Source organism: Herpailurus yagouaroundi, unplaced genomic scaffold, assembly GCF_014898765.1.
Source record: "Herpailurus yagouaroundi ecotype Mexico unplaced genomic scaffold, PumYag 419, whole genome shotgun sequence".
NCBI classification, from domain to species: Eukaryota; Metazoa; Chordata; class Mammalia; order Carnivora; family Felidae; genus Herpailurus; species Herpailurus yagouaroundi.
The window spans coordinates 107,480-122,116 of record NW_024412636.1 but is presented as its reverse complement, the minus strand read 5'-3'; the positions used below and the strand labels follow the sequence as shown (position 1 = coordinate 122,116).

The following is a 14,637-nucleotide window of genomic DNA, read 5'->3' as shown; positions in this document are numbered from 1 at the left end:
GCAGGGCTGGGGTGGGGGCCGGGCCGGCCGGATCGGGGGTCCTGGGCCGGGGCCGGGGCCGGAGCCGGAGCGGAGGGGCCGGGGCGGAGGGGGCCGGAGCCGGGACCCTGCAGGAGCGAGGAAATCGGCCGAGGGAGCGCCGCTGCTGCCGCTACCACCGTTGCCTCCGGAGCTCGCTGGGCGTGCGCGCTGCGCTCTGGTGAGGAGGGCGCTCCGCTCCGCCTTTATAGCTCCGTGGCGGACCACGTTGAGAACAACAACAGCCTGGTCTGGAGCCAGCGCCAACTTGTGCTTCTTGGAGCCCCTTCCTCGGCCTCTGGCTTCCCGGGCAGCGCCTCCCGGGCGCCACCGAGCCCACCGCCGAGCGCCCCGGACAGGGCCCGAGCCTGCGGCGCAGCGGAGAAGCGGCCTGCGCCCGGGAAGGGCTCGACAAAGGGGAACGGAGGGGTGCACCCTAGGCTGCGGGAGCGCGAGTGGAGGGGGGCACCCGGTTTGGAGGCGAATAGCGCGGGCCCCGGGGGAGGCCGCGCGGCGCGGAGCTTTGCGGCCGGCAGCCAAGAGTGCGCCGCGGCCACCTAAGCCCCGAGCGCGTCCAGGAGGCCCCAGGCCTGCCCGCAGGACGAGCTTTAATTTGTCCGAACTAACACAGGGCACGCCCTCACGTGGTCGGCTGGGGCAATGTGAAGTGTGCTAGGACATCTTCGAGGGGGGTCTCCACCCGAGTCCGAGGGGACGGCGGCTGGAGGCGCCCTCCAGCTGTGCGCCCGGGGTCTTGTTAGGCCTAAGGGGCCCGGGCACCGCCCGGGAGGACGTGGGGGACGACCGCAGGTGTCTCTCTGAGGACATTTCTTAGCCCCCCACCCCCACTGGCGCTGATGCTCCAAGTGCCCCATTTTGTGGTGCGCGAGTAGCCGCCACGGTTCCCCCCGCCCCCCCCAAAGCCAACTGTCGGCTCCACGGTGGAGCAGGTTGACCGAAATGTCGGGGTGCGACCCCCGGAGGAGTTCTCGGACAGGATGGGGGAGGGGAGTTGCTCCGGCCACACCCCTCCCATTCTCGTCGGGAGAGTGCGATTGAGAGCGGGTCCTGGAGACCGCTCGCCCGGCTCCTTTCTCCTGGTACAGGCGAAGTCCTCCGCAGAGGCTCGTGCAAGTCTGGCGGCCCTGAGCTGGGAGGGGTCCAGTGTCGCGGGTGCGGAGGCGGCGCCGGACGATCTTTCTTGAAGCCAAAGAAGCCTCTGCTTGGGGAAGCTGAGACCATGGGGAGACACCCAGAGAGGAGAGCTGATCCCTTTGGGTTAAGTGATTTTAGGCCTGAGCATGGAGGGGTGGGTGGGTGGGACGGGACGTAGAAAATTGGGGTTTCAGGGTGGAGAGAGCTGGAGGCCCTCAAGTCCGGAAAAGCAGGGTGGGGGTGTTCTGGGCCTTCTGCCCCAAGAGTCCCCTCTTGTTGGCGCGCACCCCCAAGCACAGACCCCGTTTGCCCTCTGACAAGCTAGTGAATAAGGTCCAGGAGAGGAAGAAATTGAAGCAAGGAAAAGGTGAGACGGGGAGTGGTTTTGAGGGGGGCGGGGGGTGTCAGTCGCTGGGAGCCAGGAAGGGCTTCACTCCCAGGGCAGTGAGTATGGCCCATAGGGGAGGGGAGATAATCACAGGTCCCCGCAAAGAAGGCCAAGCCCCTCTTGCAGGAATGAGGAGCCCCCTGAGTGGACTGTCTGTCAAGGGCCAGGAAAACCTTGGGGCCTGAGACCTCAGCCAAAGTGAGAAAAGACCCCCAGGAATTTCCTGACTGAGAGGGGCTTCTGAAAGTGCCACAGAGCTGAGCCCTGGGGGCGGCCCTGGGGAGCAGAAAGGTCTTGCTGGGGTGGTCTTGCAAAGGTCTTGCAGAAACTGCACGTGACTTGAGCACAAAAACCACAGGTTCTGGAAATGCAAAGTGTGTGCAGGCTGGGCTGCTTGGAGGATGCAGTGCAGTGACCGAGAAGCAGGAAGACGGAGCTGCTGCGGCCCCCTGAGGAGTGTCTGTCCAGGAACAGGAGCCATCCAAGAATGAGCAGAGGGCACGCCGGGGGAGGTGGGCATGGCGGCCCTACCCGGTGGCCCAGGGTACATGGAGATGGGGCAGGAACAGGGACACCGGAAAGAGAGCCGGCCCAAGGAAATCAGGTGGAGGGGGGTAGCCAGGTGCCTGGCCTAGAGAGGCTCGAGCTTGGGGCTCTCAAGGTCAGAGCAAGAGCAGAGGGTGACGCCCCTGGTGGAACCCCGGCATGGGCCGCAGGGACATCCTCAGACTGAAATTTGCCCAGCCATTCCGGGAGAGAAGGTTGCTGGAAATGTGAATCTGGAGCAGGCTGGGTCAGGGGTGTCTTCCCTAGGGTCATCGCGCAGGGAAAAGGAGGATGTGGAAATGGTAGAAAAGGGAGGGGTGCTCCACTGGAGACAGAGGAAGAACGGTCAGAGAGGGAGGAGGAAACCAGGTGTGGCAGGTGTCACGGAAGCTAAGGAAGAGAGAGTTTCAAGAAATAAAGGCTGGTCGGTCACCGTGCAGCCCCTTCAGAAAGTGGATCAGTCTATCAGAATGGACGGGCGAGCTTCCGGCCCTTGAGACCCCCTGGCTGGAATCTGCCTGGTTTGCCCCGTGGTTTTTAAAACACCAGGATTAAAAAAATCAGGTGATTTCGGGTAAAAATGTGTCCAGACTTCAGCTTTCCCTTCAGAAAATCTGAGGACTCACCCTGGGTGGGGGCAGAAAGAACAGGGCCTGAGTTAACAGTTTTTCTGCTAGATGGGCTAGACCCCCAACACCTGGTCAGTTTAGGGAGTGTGGCCAGTGTGGGGCAGAGGGAAGGTTCTCCAGCCCTGGGGGAGGCCTGGCCAGGGTTGGAGGGGAGAAGGAACCAGTGGAGGGAGTGAATACGTACAGGCAGGGCAGTGTGGCCCAGGCGGTGGGGAGGGTGCAGAAGGCGCGGCTCAGAGTCCACACCGGCCCTAGTGGGCTCCTTGGCCTGCTGGTGGAGCAGGTGCTTGTGTGGGGGAGGGGAGCACTGCCCGTGGACCTGTAGACCAGGGCTCTGGGAGACTAATAATTCTAGGGCTTTGGGAACTGCCAGAGACGCAAGTGGTTTCATCCCACTGGCCTCGTTATACAGATGAGGAAACGGAGGCCTGGGGCTAACTGGATGTCCAGTTAGCCAGGATTCTAGGCCTGTGGTGCTGCCAGCCTTCAGGGATGCTTCTCAAACCCCATACCTCCCAAACAGCTCCCCACCCCCATCACCCCTCTATGGAAACGTAGGTGGGGAAGGCCTCAAGCAAACCAATGAAACATGACAAAATTTGGAAAAAGAAACATATGGAAGTGGCCAGGGCCTCTCTCTCTCTCTCTCTCTCTCTCTCTCTCTAGTTGAGCTCATCCAATCCTGGAGCTCCAAACACCATCCATACCCTGCTGACCCCCGTTTCTGTCAGCCCTCATTTCTGTCTCTCTCCTGACCAAAGGACTCTGGCATCCAGCCGCCTGCCGCGGACTCCACTGGGATGTCCAGACACATCTCTTCTGCGTCCTGGCTAAAACAGAACTCGGTTTTTTTCTCTTGCAAACCTGCTCCTCTCCCCAAGGTTCCCAGGCAGTCCTAGCCCCAAAGCATAGACTCGCCCTGTTTTTTTTTTTTTTTCCCTCTACCCTCTCATTCACCCCATAGTTTCCTATTACAGCTACCCCCAAACAGGTTCCTCCCCAAGCCCACCCCACGCTCTCCAGTCCTCTCCATTCAGCAGCAGGCAGAGCAGCTGATGTGAAGTCTGATCCCCTGCTTCCCACCTCTGTTGAGAAGGCCTCCAGTGGCTTTTCATCAGACTTAAGAGGAGTCTGCACTCAGCCACACTGGCCCTTTTTTTTTTTTTTTTTTTAATGTTTCTTCTTTTGAGAGAGAGAGTGTGAGCCAGGGAGGGGCAGAGAGAGAGAGAGAGAGAGAGAGAGAGAGAGAGAGAGACACAGAATCTGAAGCAGGCTCCAGTCTCTGAGCTGTCAGCACAAAGCCTGACGCGGGGCTCGAACTCACGAACTGTGAGATCATGACCGGAGCTGAAGTCGGATGCTTAACCCACTGAGCCACCCAGGCGCCTACACTGGCCTTTGTGTTCCTCACACAGACCCAGGGGACTCCCACCTCAGGGCCTTTGCACTTGCTGTGCTGCTGACTGCCTTTATTTCGATTGCAATCCATGGATACCTACCTCTTCAGGGCAGCCTCCGCGCCAGCCTGGCTGAAGTACCTGTATCACATCATCCTGCTTTATCATCCTCTGATCATGTGCTTACCATCATCATCTGACCCTATTCTTGTTTGCTTGTGTAAAACTGTAAGAACAGAGTGGGGCCTGCCTTGCTCCCTGCCAGATCCTAGCCCTGGCCACACCCTGCCTGCTGGGTACCCCCGTTCATTGCTGTCTGTACTGCAGCCAACGGGGAGACGGACCGGAGCCATGAGCTCCTGGTTTGACCTGGACCCTGGGCACTCCCCCAGACCTCTTGTGCCACCCACCGCCCCCCACCCCCCACTGCTCTGCCTCAGTTCCCCAGTTTGTGAAAAAGGCTTGGATGTGTGCAGTTTGAACGACCCTCCTCCAGCTTTGGCAGTCTGAGTCTGGACAGCCGAACCGAGATGGCCTCAAGAGAAGGGAGGACCCGGAAGAACACAGCCTGCCTGGAGGATGGGACATAAAACAGAGATCTTGGTGTCAGCAGAGGAGTCTGCTGGGCCTGATGGCAAGTCTGGGTCTAGGATGCAAAACCCCGGGCTCTGGGCAGGTTCCCTCCTGTGCTTCTGTCAGCCTCAGTGTCATCTGTAAAAGGGGTACACACACTAGAGCTCGGATGGAGGCACCCTCCCCTGGGAGGGTTTCAGAAGACCTGCGTGGGAGTCACCAGCCTCAGGGATGGGGTTCAGAGACCCTGCCCCCTGAGGGCCCTTCACCCGGAAAGGCCTCATTGGCTTGAGCCGGCTGCAGAGAGTTAACAGTTGAAGGCCAAAGAATCGGTCTCCCCAAAAAGGGTTTTTAACTGAGAGGTTGGCTCCAGCCTAGGCCTGGGCTGGTCGGGAGGGTGGCTGGGCCCAGTTTGGGATTTTAAATGTAAATAGAGAGGCATTAAGTACTTTTCAGCATTTAAGTGGAGACAAAGGGAAATTCACCAGGCGAGACGGTGGGGAAGGTTGCCTTTAAGATGCAAATGTGTATTGTGAAACCCTGAATGGGGACGTTGTTCGGGGCCCTGGCCCCTAGCCCCTTGTGGCCGGGCAGTGGGCTCCGAGGGGTCCGTGGGTCAGACGAACCCGGGCAGAGTGGCCAGAGATCAAAGGAGTGGACAAGTCGCTGCTGAGGCTGAAAGGGTGCGAAACGTGGGGACTGAGAGAGCTTGGAGTTCCCGGAGGCCCCGCTTGCAGGGAGCCTGCTGGCCCCCCAGGCCCGAGTGGGGCGTAAAGGAAGAGCCGGGTGGAATGGGATAGGCCAGGGAGCAGGCTCTGAAGTGCAGGTGGCCCATGCTTAGGGCACCGGCAAAGCGTGAGCCCCGCGAAGGGTTCTAATGCAGTACGCATTGTTTTAAGAATGGAGGTAAGTAGTTCTCGTGGAAGAAACCAGACCTTCGTGGAACTTCACACAGCTTCGTGCCGTTTTCATTCGGAATGGCATTAAGGGAGAAGGGATGGCAGGACCGTGTGCACACGTCTGCATTTGGCCTTTAGGGGAGCCTTCACCCCAGTCACCTGCGGACCATGGGTGTCGAGTAAGAATCCCCAACCACTAGAGATAAGGCCTTGAGGGTGATGGGAGATTTGAACCTGTCTCCAGGAGCCAGCCGCCCCCTCCGTCCGTCCTCCAAAAGCAGGAAGGCTGCGGGACCCAGCAGCGGGCACAGGAGGAAAGGGGGGTGGGGGCCCAGCCTGCCCCGGCGCTGCCAGCAATCTCGCTGCCCTTCCCCAGGCCGCCTTGCCCCTCCCCCCAGTTCTTTAAAAGCTGTTAGTTTTTTCTCAATAAAGTTCGTGGTATAAAACCCAACGGTGTAGAAGTTAGGATGCGGAGGGAAAACCAAGTCCCCGCCCCTCGCCCCCACCGCCTGTCCTCGGCCCCGCTCTTGGCAGGCGCCCGCGGCTGAACGGGGGCCCTCGTGTCGCCGCTCCCCGTCGCATACGCAGTTGTGCTTCCCTATGTGTTGAACAGGACGTTTCCACGGACACATCCAGGTGTAACTTGGCCTTCGGAACAGGGCCCGGGTGTTTTCCACCAGCCCTGTGGGTGGACGTGCGGCGCAAGCCGGGACTAGCCTTCCTTGCTATCCTGGAAAGATCTAGAGGATTCGTCCTGTAAATGGGGTTCCTCTGTCCAAGAGATTTGCTAACTCTTGGTGACCTGAGACCAGGTTGCCCTCAAGAGCATGTCCCCCCACCATTTCCTACTGCCGTGCTGTGTCCCCACCTGGGGCCTTTTTCCACGCACCAGTGCCACCCCACAGGGAGAGCACTGGGCCCTCAGGATTCGTTTTTCTTCTTTTCAGGTTTTGTAACCTCCAGCTGGTGTGCACGTGCCCTCCCTTAGGCCCCCACCTCAGGTGCTGCCATCACTCCTCAGGGCCTCTGTCCCCCCCCACCCCGCCACCCCCACTGCCCTCTCTTCTGGGCTGTGGCAGAGACTGGCGGTCTGCCTCCTGCCTGCTTTTCTAAGTTCATGTCCCATTCTTCATTCCTGTCCGTGGCCTCAGCCGCCCGCCTGGCTGCTCTGGGCTCACCCTACACTTGACTGCACCTCCCCCTGCCCCCAAGCAGCATCCCCAGCCCTGGGGATCCTGAGGCTTGGAACCGGGGTCTCTGTCCAGCCCTCCCGCCCATGTGTGCGTCACAGGGCCTGCATGTGGGCTGCTCAGAGAGCCTGGACCAGGGGTGAGGATTTGAAGGAGGAAGTGAGCAGTGGAAACTAGAAAATGGCTTCTCCAGGCTCCGCCTTTGAGTAACTGTCCCCTCCCAGACTCACCCTTGGGTGGGGACCAAGGAGAGCAGCTGAGAGGAGCTGGTTTGTTAACGTTAGGGAGGAAAGGCCCAGTGAGGAGAGGGTAGCTCCCAGCCCAAAGCCTTCTGGGGATGCCCTTTCCTTGGGGGCAGGGGTCTTCTGGGTACATTCCCGGTCTCCCCCCGCCCCGCTTCTTCCCCCCACCCAAGGGTCAGTTTACAGGCTCCGAGAGGGAGCTGTGCCCTGGCTCAGGCTCCGGGACCCGCGGCCTCGCCTCTGCCCCTGCAGGGCTTGGTTTCCTTAGACGGGAGTGTGGAGTTGGGGGGGAGGGAGCTGGGGGGACATCTCTTCCCCAGAACTTCGGTTTCAGGCCCAAGGAGCTAGGACAGGATCGAGAAACCATTCTGGAGGGGGATCCAGAAGATGAGGACAAAAGCCGACAGGCAGAAACCACCTGCCTGTGTCTCCCTGGACCACCAGCCCCAGTGGCCTGCTTTGGCCACCCCTGCAGCGCAATCCCTGTTGGCTGAGGTGCAGGCAAGGGAATCTTGGCTTTATCTCCCTTTGTCACAAACAACCTCAGTTAGTGGACACTTTCTTCCTGGGGAAGAACTGACCCTAAAGAGGTGGGGCGGGGCGGGGGGCGGGGAAGAGGAGACTGCAGCCCTGTGCTCAGCAGCTGGGAGCCTGGGCACCACGCTTTCCCGGAATATCGACTGTTTCCGGGGGGTGGCGGGTGCATGTCCCTCCACTGTGCAGATGAGGAAACTGAGGCTTCAGAAAGGTTGGGCAATGCCCCAATGACATCCAGCCAGAAAAAGATGGCAAGGCATTTGCTGTTTACCCCATTGCAAATAGCCTCCCCTCCCCTCCCCCCAGACACTTGATGTACTTTGTTTTTATAGCACTTATCACTTTCTGAGATTATCCTGTCTCCTGCCTGTTCCCACTAGAGCAGGAGCCCTAACTGCTGCATAGGGCCTGGCACATAGTAGGCCCTCAGTAAATATTTGTTGAATGAATGAGATGGGATTCAAACCTGGTCTGGCTTCCTGTCCCAGCACTGACCTTACATAGGTCACAACTCGAAGTATCTGTGCACTGAGCCCACTGGGCTGCCTGGCAGAGCAGGCAGGGACCCCACAGAGTTGTGACACCTTTGAAAACCCTAGTGGAAAGCCTACTGTGACCTTTGCAAGGCTCACAGAATTCCAAGGCTCACAGAATTTTATTTCATCGTTGCTTGTCCCATTTGGGGACCTTGAACTTTTCTACTAGTCAAGAACGTGTTAACTGCCCCTTTCTTCCTGTGATGAGGCGCGGCCTCACACCAGACTGCTCCCTAATTGCCATTATCTGAGGGGGGCCTGAAGGGTGGGGACATTACGGCTGCACCGGGTAGCTGGCGGCACAGGCGTCCCGCTTGGACGGCCACCATACGTACACCTGGCCCTGCCATGGCCCCCCTCCTCGGCCAAATTCAATCCAATCCTTCCTCCACTTACGAGGCAGCCAGAGGAGCTTTTAAAAGGCAAACCAGAGCTTGTGGCTGTCCTGCTGGGACCCTCCAGCGCCCCACCCCCCGCCCCGACTCCGCCAGGCCCCGCTGACCTCTTCGACTTTATCCGCCGGTGCTCCCTCCCTCCCTGCGGGCTCCTTCTCCTGGCGGGCACACCCCTGCAGACATGCCGGCTGTGGCGCCAGGCGTCCTGCTAGCCTGCCCCCCCCGCCCCCCAACCCCCCCCCCCGACTGCCACCCCCATCCGCACTGGCTCCCTCCATCCTGTCATCCTGATTCCTTTCCTCATAAGGTTTCTCCAGCTGCGTGAGCTTTTACTTGCTTCCTATCTGTCCGCCTGCCTCCAAGACCTTGGCTGTCTTGTGTAGCATCGAATGATGAGAATCTAGAAACGAATCTAAGGAATCTAACTCTTGGCCCTAAGTCAGGTTCAGAAATATATTTAAAGATGGGGGAAAAATACCCAACCAAACCAACGTGTAATCTGGAGCCTGACATCAGTAGCTCTCAAAAAATATGCTCCCTTCCTTTTCTCCCCCCCCCCTCAGGTAATCTTTCTTGAAAGAGGTGGGCTTTGAATAATGCTTTTGAGACCAAGGGATTGAATGGGAGGATTCTTAAGCCCACATCTTGTCCTATCTGCCCTGTCGCCCCCCCCCCCCCCCATTTTACATGACGAAGCTGAGGTCCAGAGAAGAGGCAGGACTCACTTGGGGCATGCGGATTCTACTCCAAGTCGAATTACCAGTCCAGTGCCCTTGCCCCATCTGTCCAGTTGGCTGGGCGTGGGGACGGGGAGCAGGGCCACAGGATGAGGGCGGGCATCAGGCTGTGCGCCACCCTTGTCTGGGTGTGAAAGACAACCATAAAGCTGTTCATCTCGGCCCCAGGCCCCAGAACCATGCCTCACTGGAAACAGCTGAAGGGGGTGTTTGACCTCGAGAAGAATACGAAGAGGGACTGAGCTCTCTCTGACGCTAAACTGTATTCTGGACCTGCCTGCCTTACACCCCCTGCCCCAAGACATTGAGAAAGCCTCAAAGTGGGTCTCCCTGTTGCCAGATCTTCACAGAGGCCAAGTTTTCCCCAAAGCCCCCGTGGGATCTTGCCCACCCCTGCCGAAACACGTGGACAGCTTCCCATCACACTCGGAGTAAAATCCAAACGTCTCCCCACAGCCTGGAAGGCCAGATGTGGTCCTGTCCCCTGCTGGTCTCCTGTTTCTACCCTGGCTCCCCTTCATTGCTGGCTTTTCTGTCCATGCCTTGGACATCCAAGCCGCAGGCCACCGCAGTGCCTTTGTGCTGTTTCCCCTCTTCAATTTGAAGACTTCCACGGCAATTGCCTCTTTTTGTGACTCAAGTTAATGTCACCTTCTCCGGGAAACCCTCCTTAAACACCCCATCTGAAGTAGGGTTACCCACTCCCCCCCATCCTCCACACTTTCCCACGTTTTTCGTCATAGCACGCCTCACTATTGGGGAGTTTGTGCGTTTCTAATCCTCATTTCTCTGCCCCACCCTAAAGTCAGCTTATCTGCCTTGTGTATCACGGAATCCTCTGTACGTGGCACACAATAGATGCTCAATAAATATTTGTTTGAATAAATGAAGAAGAAAAAAAAGGGCCCCTCCGGGGTACAGAGATTTGTCCTGGTCTTTTCTGTCCCAAGTATTACACCAGGTGTCTGGAGGGCCTGGGGGGGGCGGGGGTGAAGGCCAAGACAGCATCTTTCCCGGAGCCCCCCATCTCAGGTCAGGATTGCCGCGAGGTGGCCGTTCACCCCAGCCGGAGGCAGAACGGGCCCACCTGGGGCAACTTTGTGTCCAGGGAACGGGAGGGTTTCAACGCCAGGGTTGAAAACGAACCGGGAGGATGTGGCGTAGTTCGGGTAAGCGACGGCCGAGGTCAGGGTCAACGGGGAGACCTTTGGGGGACATAAGATAAAGGGTTCCGGCGACACACCGGCAAGGTGTTGGTGCTGGCCCCCGAGCGGACGTGCCCTTCTCTCCTCTAGGGGGGTTAGCAGTGGTGGGTGCCTAGCTATTGCCTCAGTCGGTGCCTCTCCAGAGCGGGGGTGCAATAGTCCCCCCTCCGCCCCTCCGTTTCACGGGGGCCTGAGGCCCTCGACGGCCTTTGCCGAAGAGGCGGCGCGGGACCCTGCGCTTCGGTCTCGCCGCCGCCTGCAGGCGCCCTTCCCTCCCTCGCCCCACCCGCCCCACCCGCCCCCAGAGGTCCGAGCCGCCGGGCCAGGCCCGGCCCCGGAGCGGGAGCGGGCTGGAATGGCAGCGGCGAGACGGCCCCGGGCCACTGGGTTCGGCCCAGCCGTTAGGCGTTGGGCGCGCGCCCCGCCCCCGACGTCCCGGCCGTCGCGGGCCAGCCCCGCCCCTCGTCTCCACGGAGACCCGCACGCTGCACCGCGCCCGCCTCTGAAAGGCCGTCCTGCGGCGGCGCGTGCCTGCGCGGCGCGCCTTCTCTGGGCACCGCGAGCCGTGTCTCCCAGACGCTTATTGACATGCAGACTCCCAGACTCCTTCCCTGAAGAGTCAGTCAATAGGTTCAGGGAGGGGCGTGGGAATCTCCTTTAGCAAGGCGATTCTTATGATCGATGATCGGCAGGCTTGGGAAGGGAATTGACCCCAAAGCCTACAGAGTTGAAACCCTTGGGTATATGCACCCTTGGGTATATGCTAGAATACAGTGACTCCCAGCTCCCTTCCTAGTTTTGTATGGGGCCTTGAGCCAAAAGCTTCGGCTGACTTATCAGCCCCCAGAAGTGTGGTTCTCAATCCTGGCTACACACTCAAATCACCTGGTAAGCTTTAAAAAATACAGTGCTTTCTTTCATACCAATTGAATTGAAAGCACTGACGGTAGGGCCCCGACATGAGGATATATTTTATTTTGAAAATGTTTGTTTACTTATTTTGAGAGAGAGAGAGAGAGAGAGAGAGGGAGAGAGAAAGCTCACGGAGTAGGGAAGGGGCAGAGAGGGAGAGAGAACTGAGATCATCACCTGAGCTGGTATCAAGTCAGATGCTTAGGGGCACCGGGGAGGCTCAGTCGGTTGGCATCCAACTTCAGCTCAGGCAGTGATCTTGCGGTTCGTGAGTTCGAGCCCTGCACTGGGTTCTGTGCTGACAGCTCAGAGCCTGAAGCCTGCTTCAGATTCTGTCTCCATCTCTCTCTGCTCCTCCCCAGCTCACGCTCTCTCAAAAATAAACATTAAAAAGAGAAGAAAAAAAAAATGAGATGCTTAAACACCTGAGCCACCCAGGCGCCCCATGAAAGTTCTTAAAGTTCTAGCCCTCCACACAAGTGTAGGGGGGAGAGTGACCGTCTTGGGACATGTGAAATACTGCCTTGGCAGCTCAAACTCTGTGGCCCAGCCTGAGGAGATGAGCTCCAGGGGCTCCTCATGGTCAAAGGGACAAACTTCTGGGCACCCCAGTTTCTGGAATGGCAGCACTCCCAACAGTGGAGAGCAATCTGAAGCTGGGATAACGGGGAAATCTGGGGGGCGGGGGACACCACACTTCCCCGGACCATTTCACCGGTCAGGGAGAGCAGGGGGAAGGGTGCCCCAAAGGCATTCTCTTTTCACTCCTGCTTATACCCCCTTCCACCAGCAAAGGTGGCAGGTGGTCCACAGGCTCTCAAAGCATTATGGCCAAAGAAATCATCCCTCCTTAACTCCCCCCCAACACTGCATGGAGCTCACACTCTATCTATACAAGGGAGCTGGGGTTTCTGTGAGGCTAAGCCCTATTTTCAGGGCCATAGACTTTAGGTACTAATTGCCTTGGACTTTTTTACATCAATAGTTTCCTTTTAAACATAAAATGAACATAAAATTGATCATTTTAGCCTTTTTTAGCATAGAGTTCAGTGGCATTGAGTGTATTCACAATGTTGTGCAACCGTAGTTACTATTTCCATCAGCCCAAATAGAAAGTGTATCAACCGAATATTAACTCTCCCTTGCCCCGCCCCCACTTCTATCCTACATTCAGGGTCTTGGATTTTTCGTATTCTAGGCACTTCATCTAAGTGGAATCATACATTACTTAACCTTCTATGTCAGACTTATTTTACTTTGCATAGCACCTTCAAGGTGCATCCATGTGATAGCATGACTCAGAATTTATGGCTAAATAGTATTCCGTGTGTGTGTGAACATATACTGCATTTTGTTTACCTATTAATCTGCTGATGGGCACTTGGGTTGTTACCACCCTTTGGCTATTTTTTTTTTTTAATGTTTATGTTTGAGAGACAGAGAGAGACAGAGCGTGAGTGGGTATGGGGCAGAGAGAGAGACACATAATCTGAAGCAGGCTCCAGGCTCTGAGCTGTCTGCACAGAGCCCGACGCGGGGCTCGAACTCATGTACTGTGAGATCATGACCTGGGTGAAGTTGGACGCTTAACCAACTGAGCCACCCAGGCGCCCCAAACCCTTTGGCTATTGTGAATAATGCTTCTGTGAACACAATGTAGGAGTATCTCTCTGAGTCCCAGCTTTCATTATTTGGGGTCTGTACCTAGGAGTGGAATTGCTGGGTCATATGGTAATTCCACATTTAACTTTTTGAGGAATGACTAAACTATTTCCCACAGCGGCTGCACCATTTTACATTCCCTCTAGCAATGCACAAGAGCCCCAAAGTCTGCACATTATTCTCAACACTTGTTTTCCACTTTGTATAATAGCCACACTAATGAATGTGAAGTGGTTTGGATTTGCATTCCCAAGTGACTAATGACACTGAGCATCTTTTTCATGTGCTTATTGGCCATCTGTATATCTTCTTGGGAAGAATGTCTTTTCAAGTCCTTTGATTTTTTTGTTACTGAGTTGTAGGAGTTCTTTATATACTCTGAAACTAAAAAAAATTTTTAATGTTTATTTTTGAGAGAGAGAGAGAGAGAGAGAGAGAGAGAGACAGTGAGAGCAGGGAAGGGCAGAAAGGAAGACACAGAATCAAGTGCAGACTCCAGGCTCTGAGCTGACAACACAGAGCCCATGAGGGGTTCGAACTGTGAGATCATGATCTTAGCTGAAGTCGGTTGCTTAACCAACCGAGCCACCCAGGCGCCCCTGCCAACAGTAGTTTTGTATTCAGTTTTGAATCAGGAAGTTAAGCGTGAGAATTTCAACTTTGTTCTTTTTCAAGATTGTTTTAATTTTCAAGGTCCCATGATTTTCCATATGAATTTTTTTTTTTAATGTTCATTTTTGAGAGACAGAGCAGAGACAGAGCATGAGCGGGGGAGGGGCAGACAGAGAGGGAGACACAGACTCCGAAGCAGGCTCCAGGCTCTGAGCTGTCAGCACAGAGCCCGATGTGGGGCTCGAACTCACGGACCGCGAGATTGTGACCTGAGCCGAAGTCGGACGCTTAACCGACTGAGCCACCCAGGCGCCCCTTCCATATGAATTTAAGGACAGGTTTTTCTATTGCTGCAAAAACATCATGAGACTTTGATAAAGACTGCATTAAATTTGTATAATCTTGGGTAGTACTGTTGCCTTAATATCCAGGGGCTCCTGGATCTCGCGGTTAGTGGGTTCAAGCCCCGTATCGGGCTCTGTGCTGACAGCTCAGAGCCTGGAGCCTGCTTCGGATTCTGCGTCTCCCCCCTCTCTCTGTCCCTTCCCTGCTTGCACTCTCTCTATCTCAAAAATAAAATAAAAAGAAAAGAAAAATAAAGCTTATGAAAGAAATTGAGGACGACACCAAGAAATGGAAAAATATTCCATGCTCATGGATTAGAAGAACAAATATTGTTAAATGTAGATACTACCCAAAGCAATCTACGTATTCAGTGCAAATTCCTATCAAAATAATACCAGCATTCTTCACAGAGCTAAAACAAACAATCCTAAAATTTGTATGGAACCAGGCAAGACCCCAAATAGCCAAAGCAACCCTGAAAAAGAAAACCAAAGCTGGAGGCATCACAATCCCGCAATTCAGGCTGTATTACAAAGCTGTAATTATTAAGACAGTATGGTACTGGCACAAGAACAGACACTCAGACCAACGGAACAGAAGAGAGAACCCAGAAATGGACCCACAAGCGTATGGCCAACTAATCTTTGACAAAGCAGGAA

The 14,637-nt window shown here is 56.1% G+C and overlaps 1 protein-coding gene and 1 long non-coding RNA gene across 2 annotated transcripts in view; both read left to right on the top strand.

Annotated features, from left to right (window-relative positions):
* LOC121022531 (pupal cuticle protein 36-like) overlaps window positions 1–579 on the top strand; it is a 5,723-nt gene extending 5,144 nt beyond the window's left edge. The window contains exons 2-3 of the mRNA XM_040463721.1: window positions 5–199; window positions 231–579. Coding sequence (XP_040319655.1) covers window positions 5–199; window positions 231–579 — 544 coding nt within the window. The remainder of the gene's footprint in view (window positions 1–4; window positions 200–230) is intronic.
* Window positions 580–1,307: 728 nt separating this feature from the next.
* LOC121022545 (uncharacterized) lies at window positions 1,308–6,056 on the top strand. Its single transcript, XR_005786992.1, has 2 exons — window positions 1,308–2,073; window positions 5,850–6,056. It is a non-coding gene; the product is annotated as an uncharacterized LOC121022545 (long non-coding RNA).
* The last annotated feature ends 8,581 nt before the right edge of the window (window positions 6,057–14,637 follow it).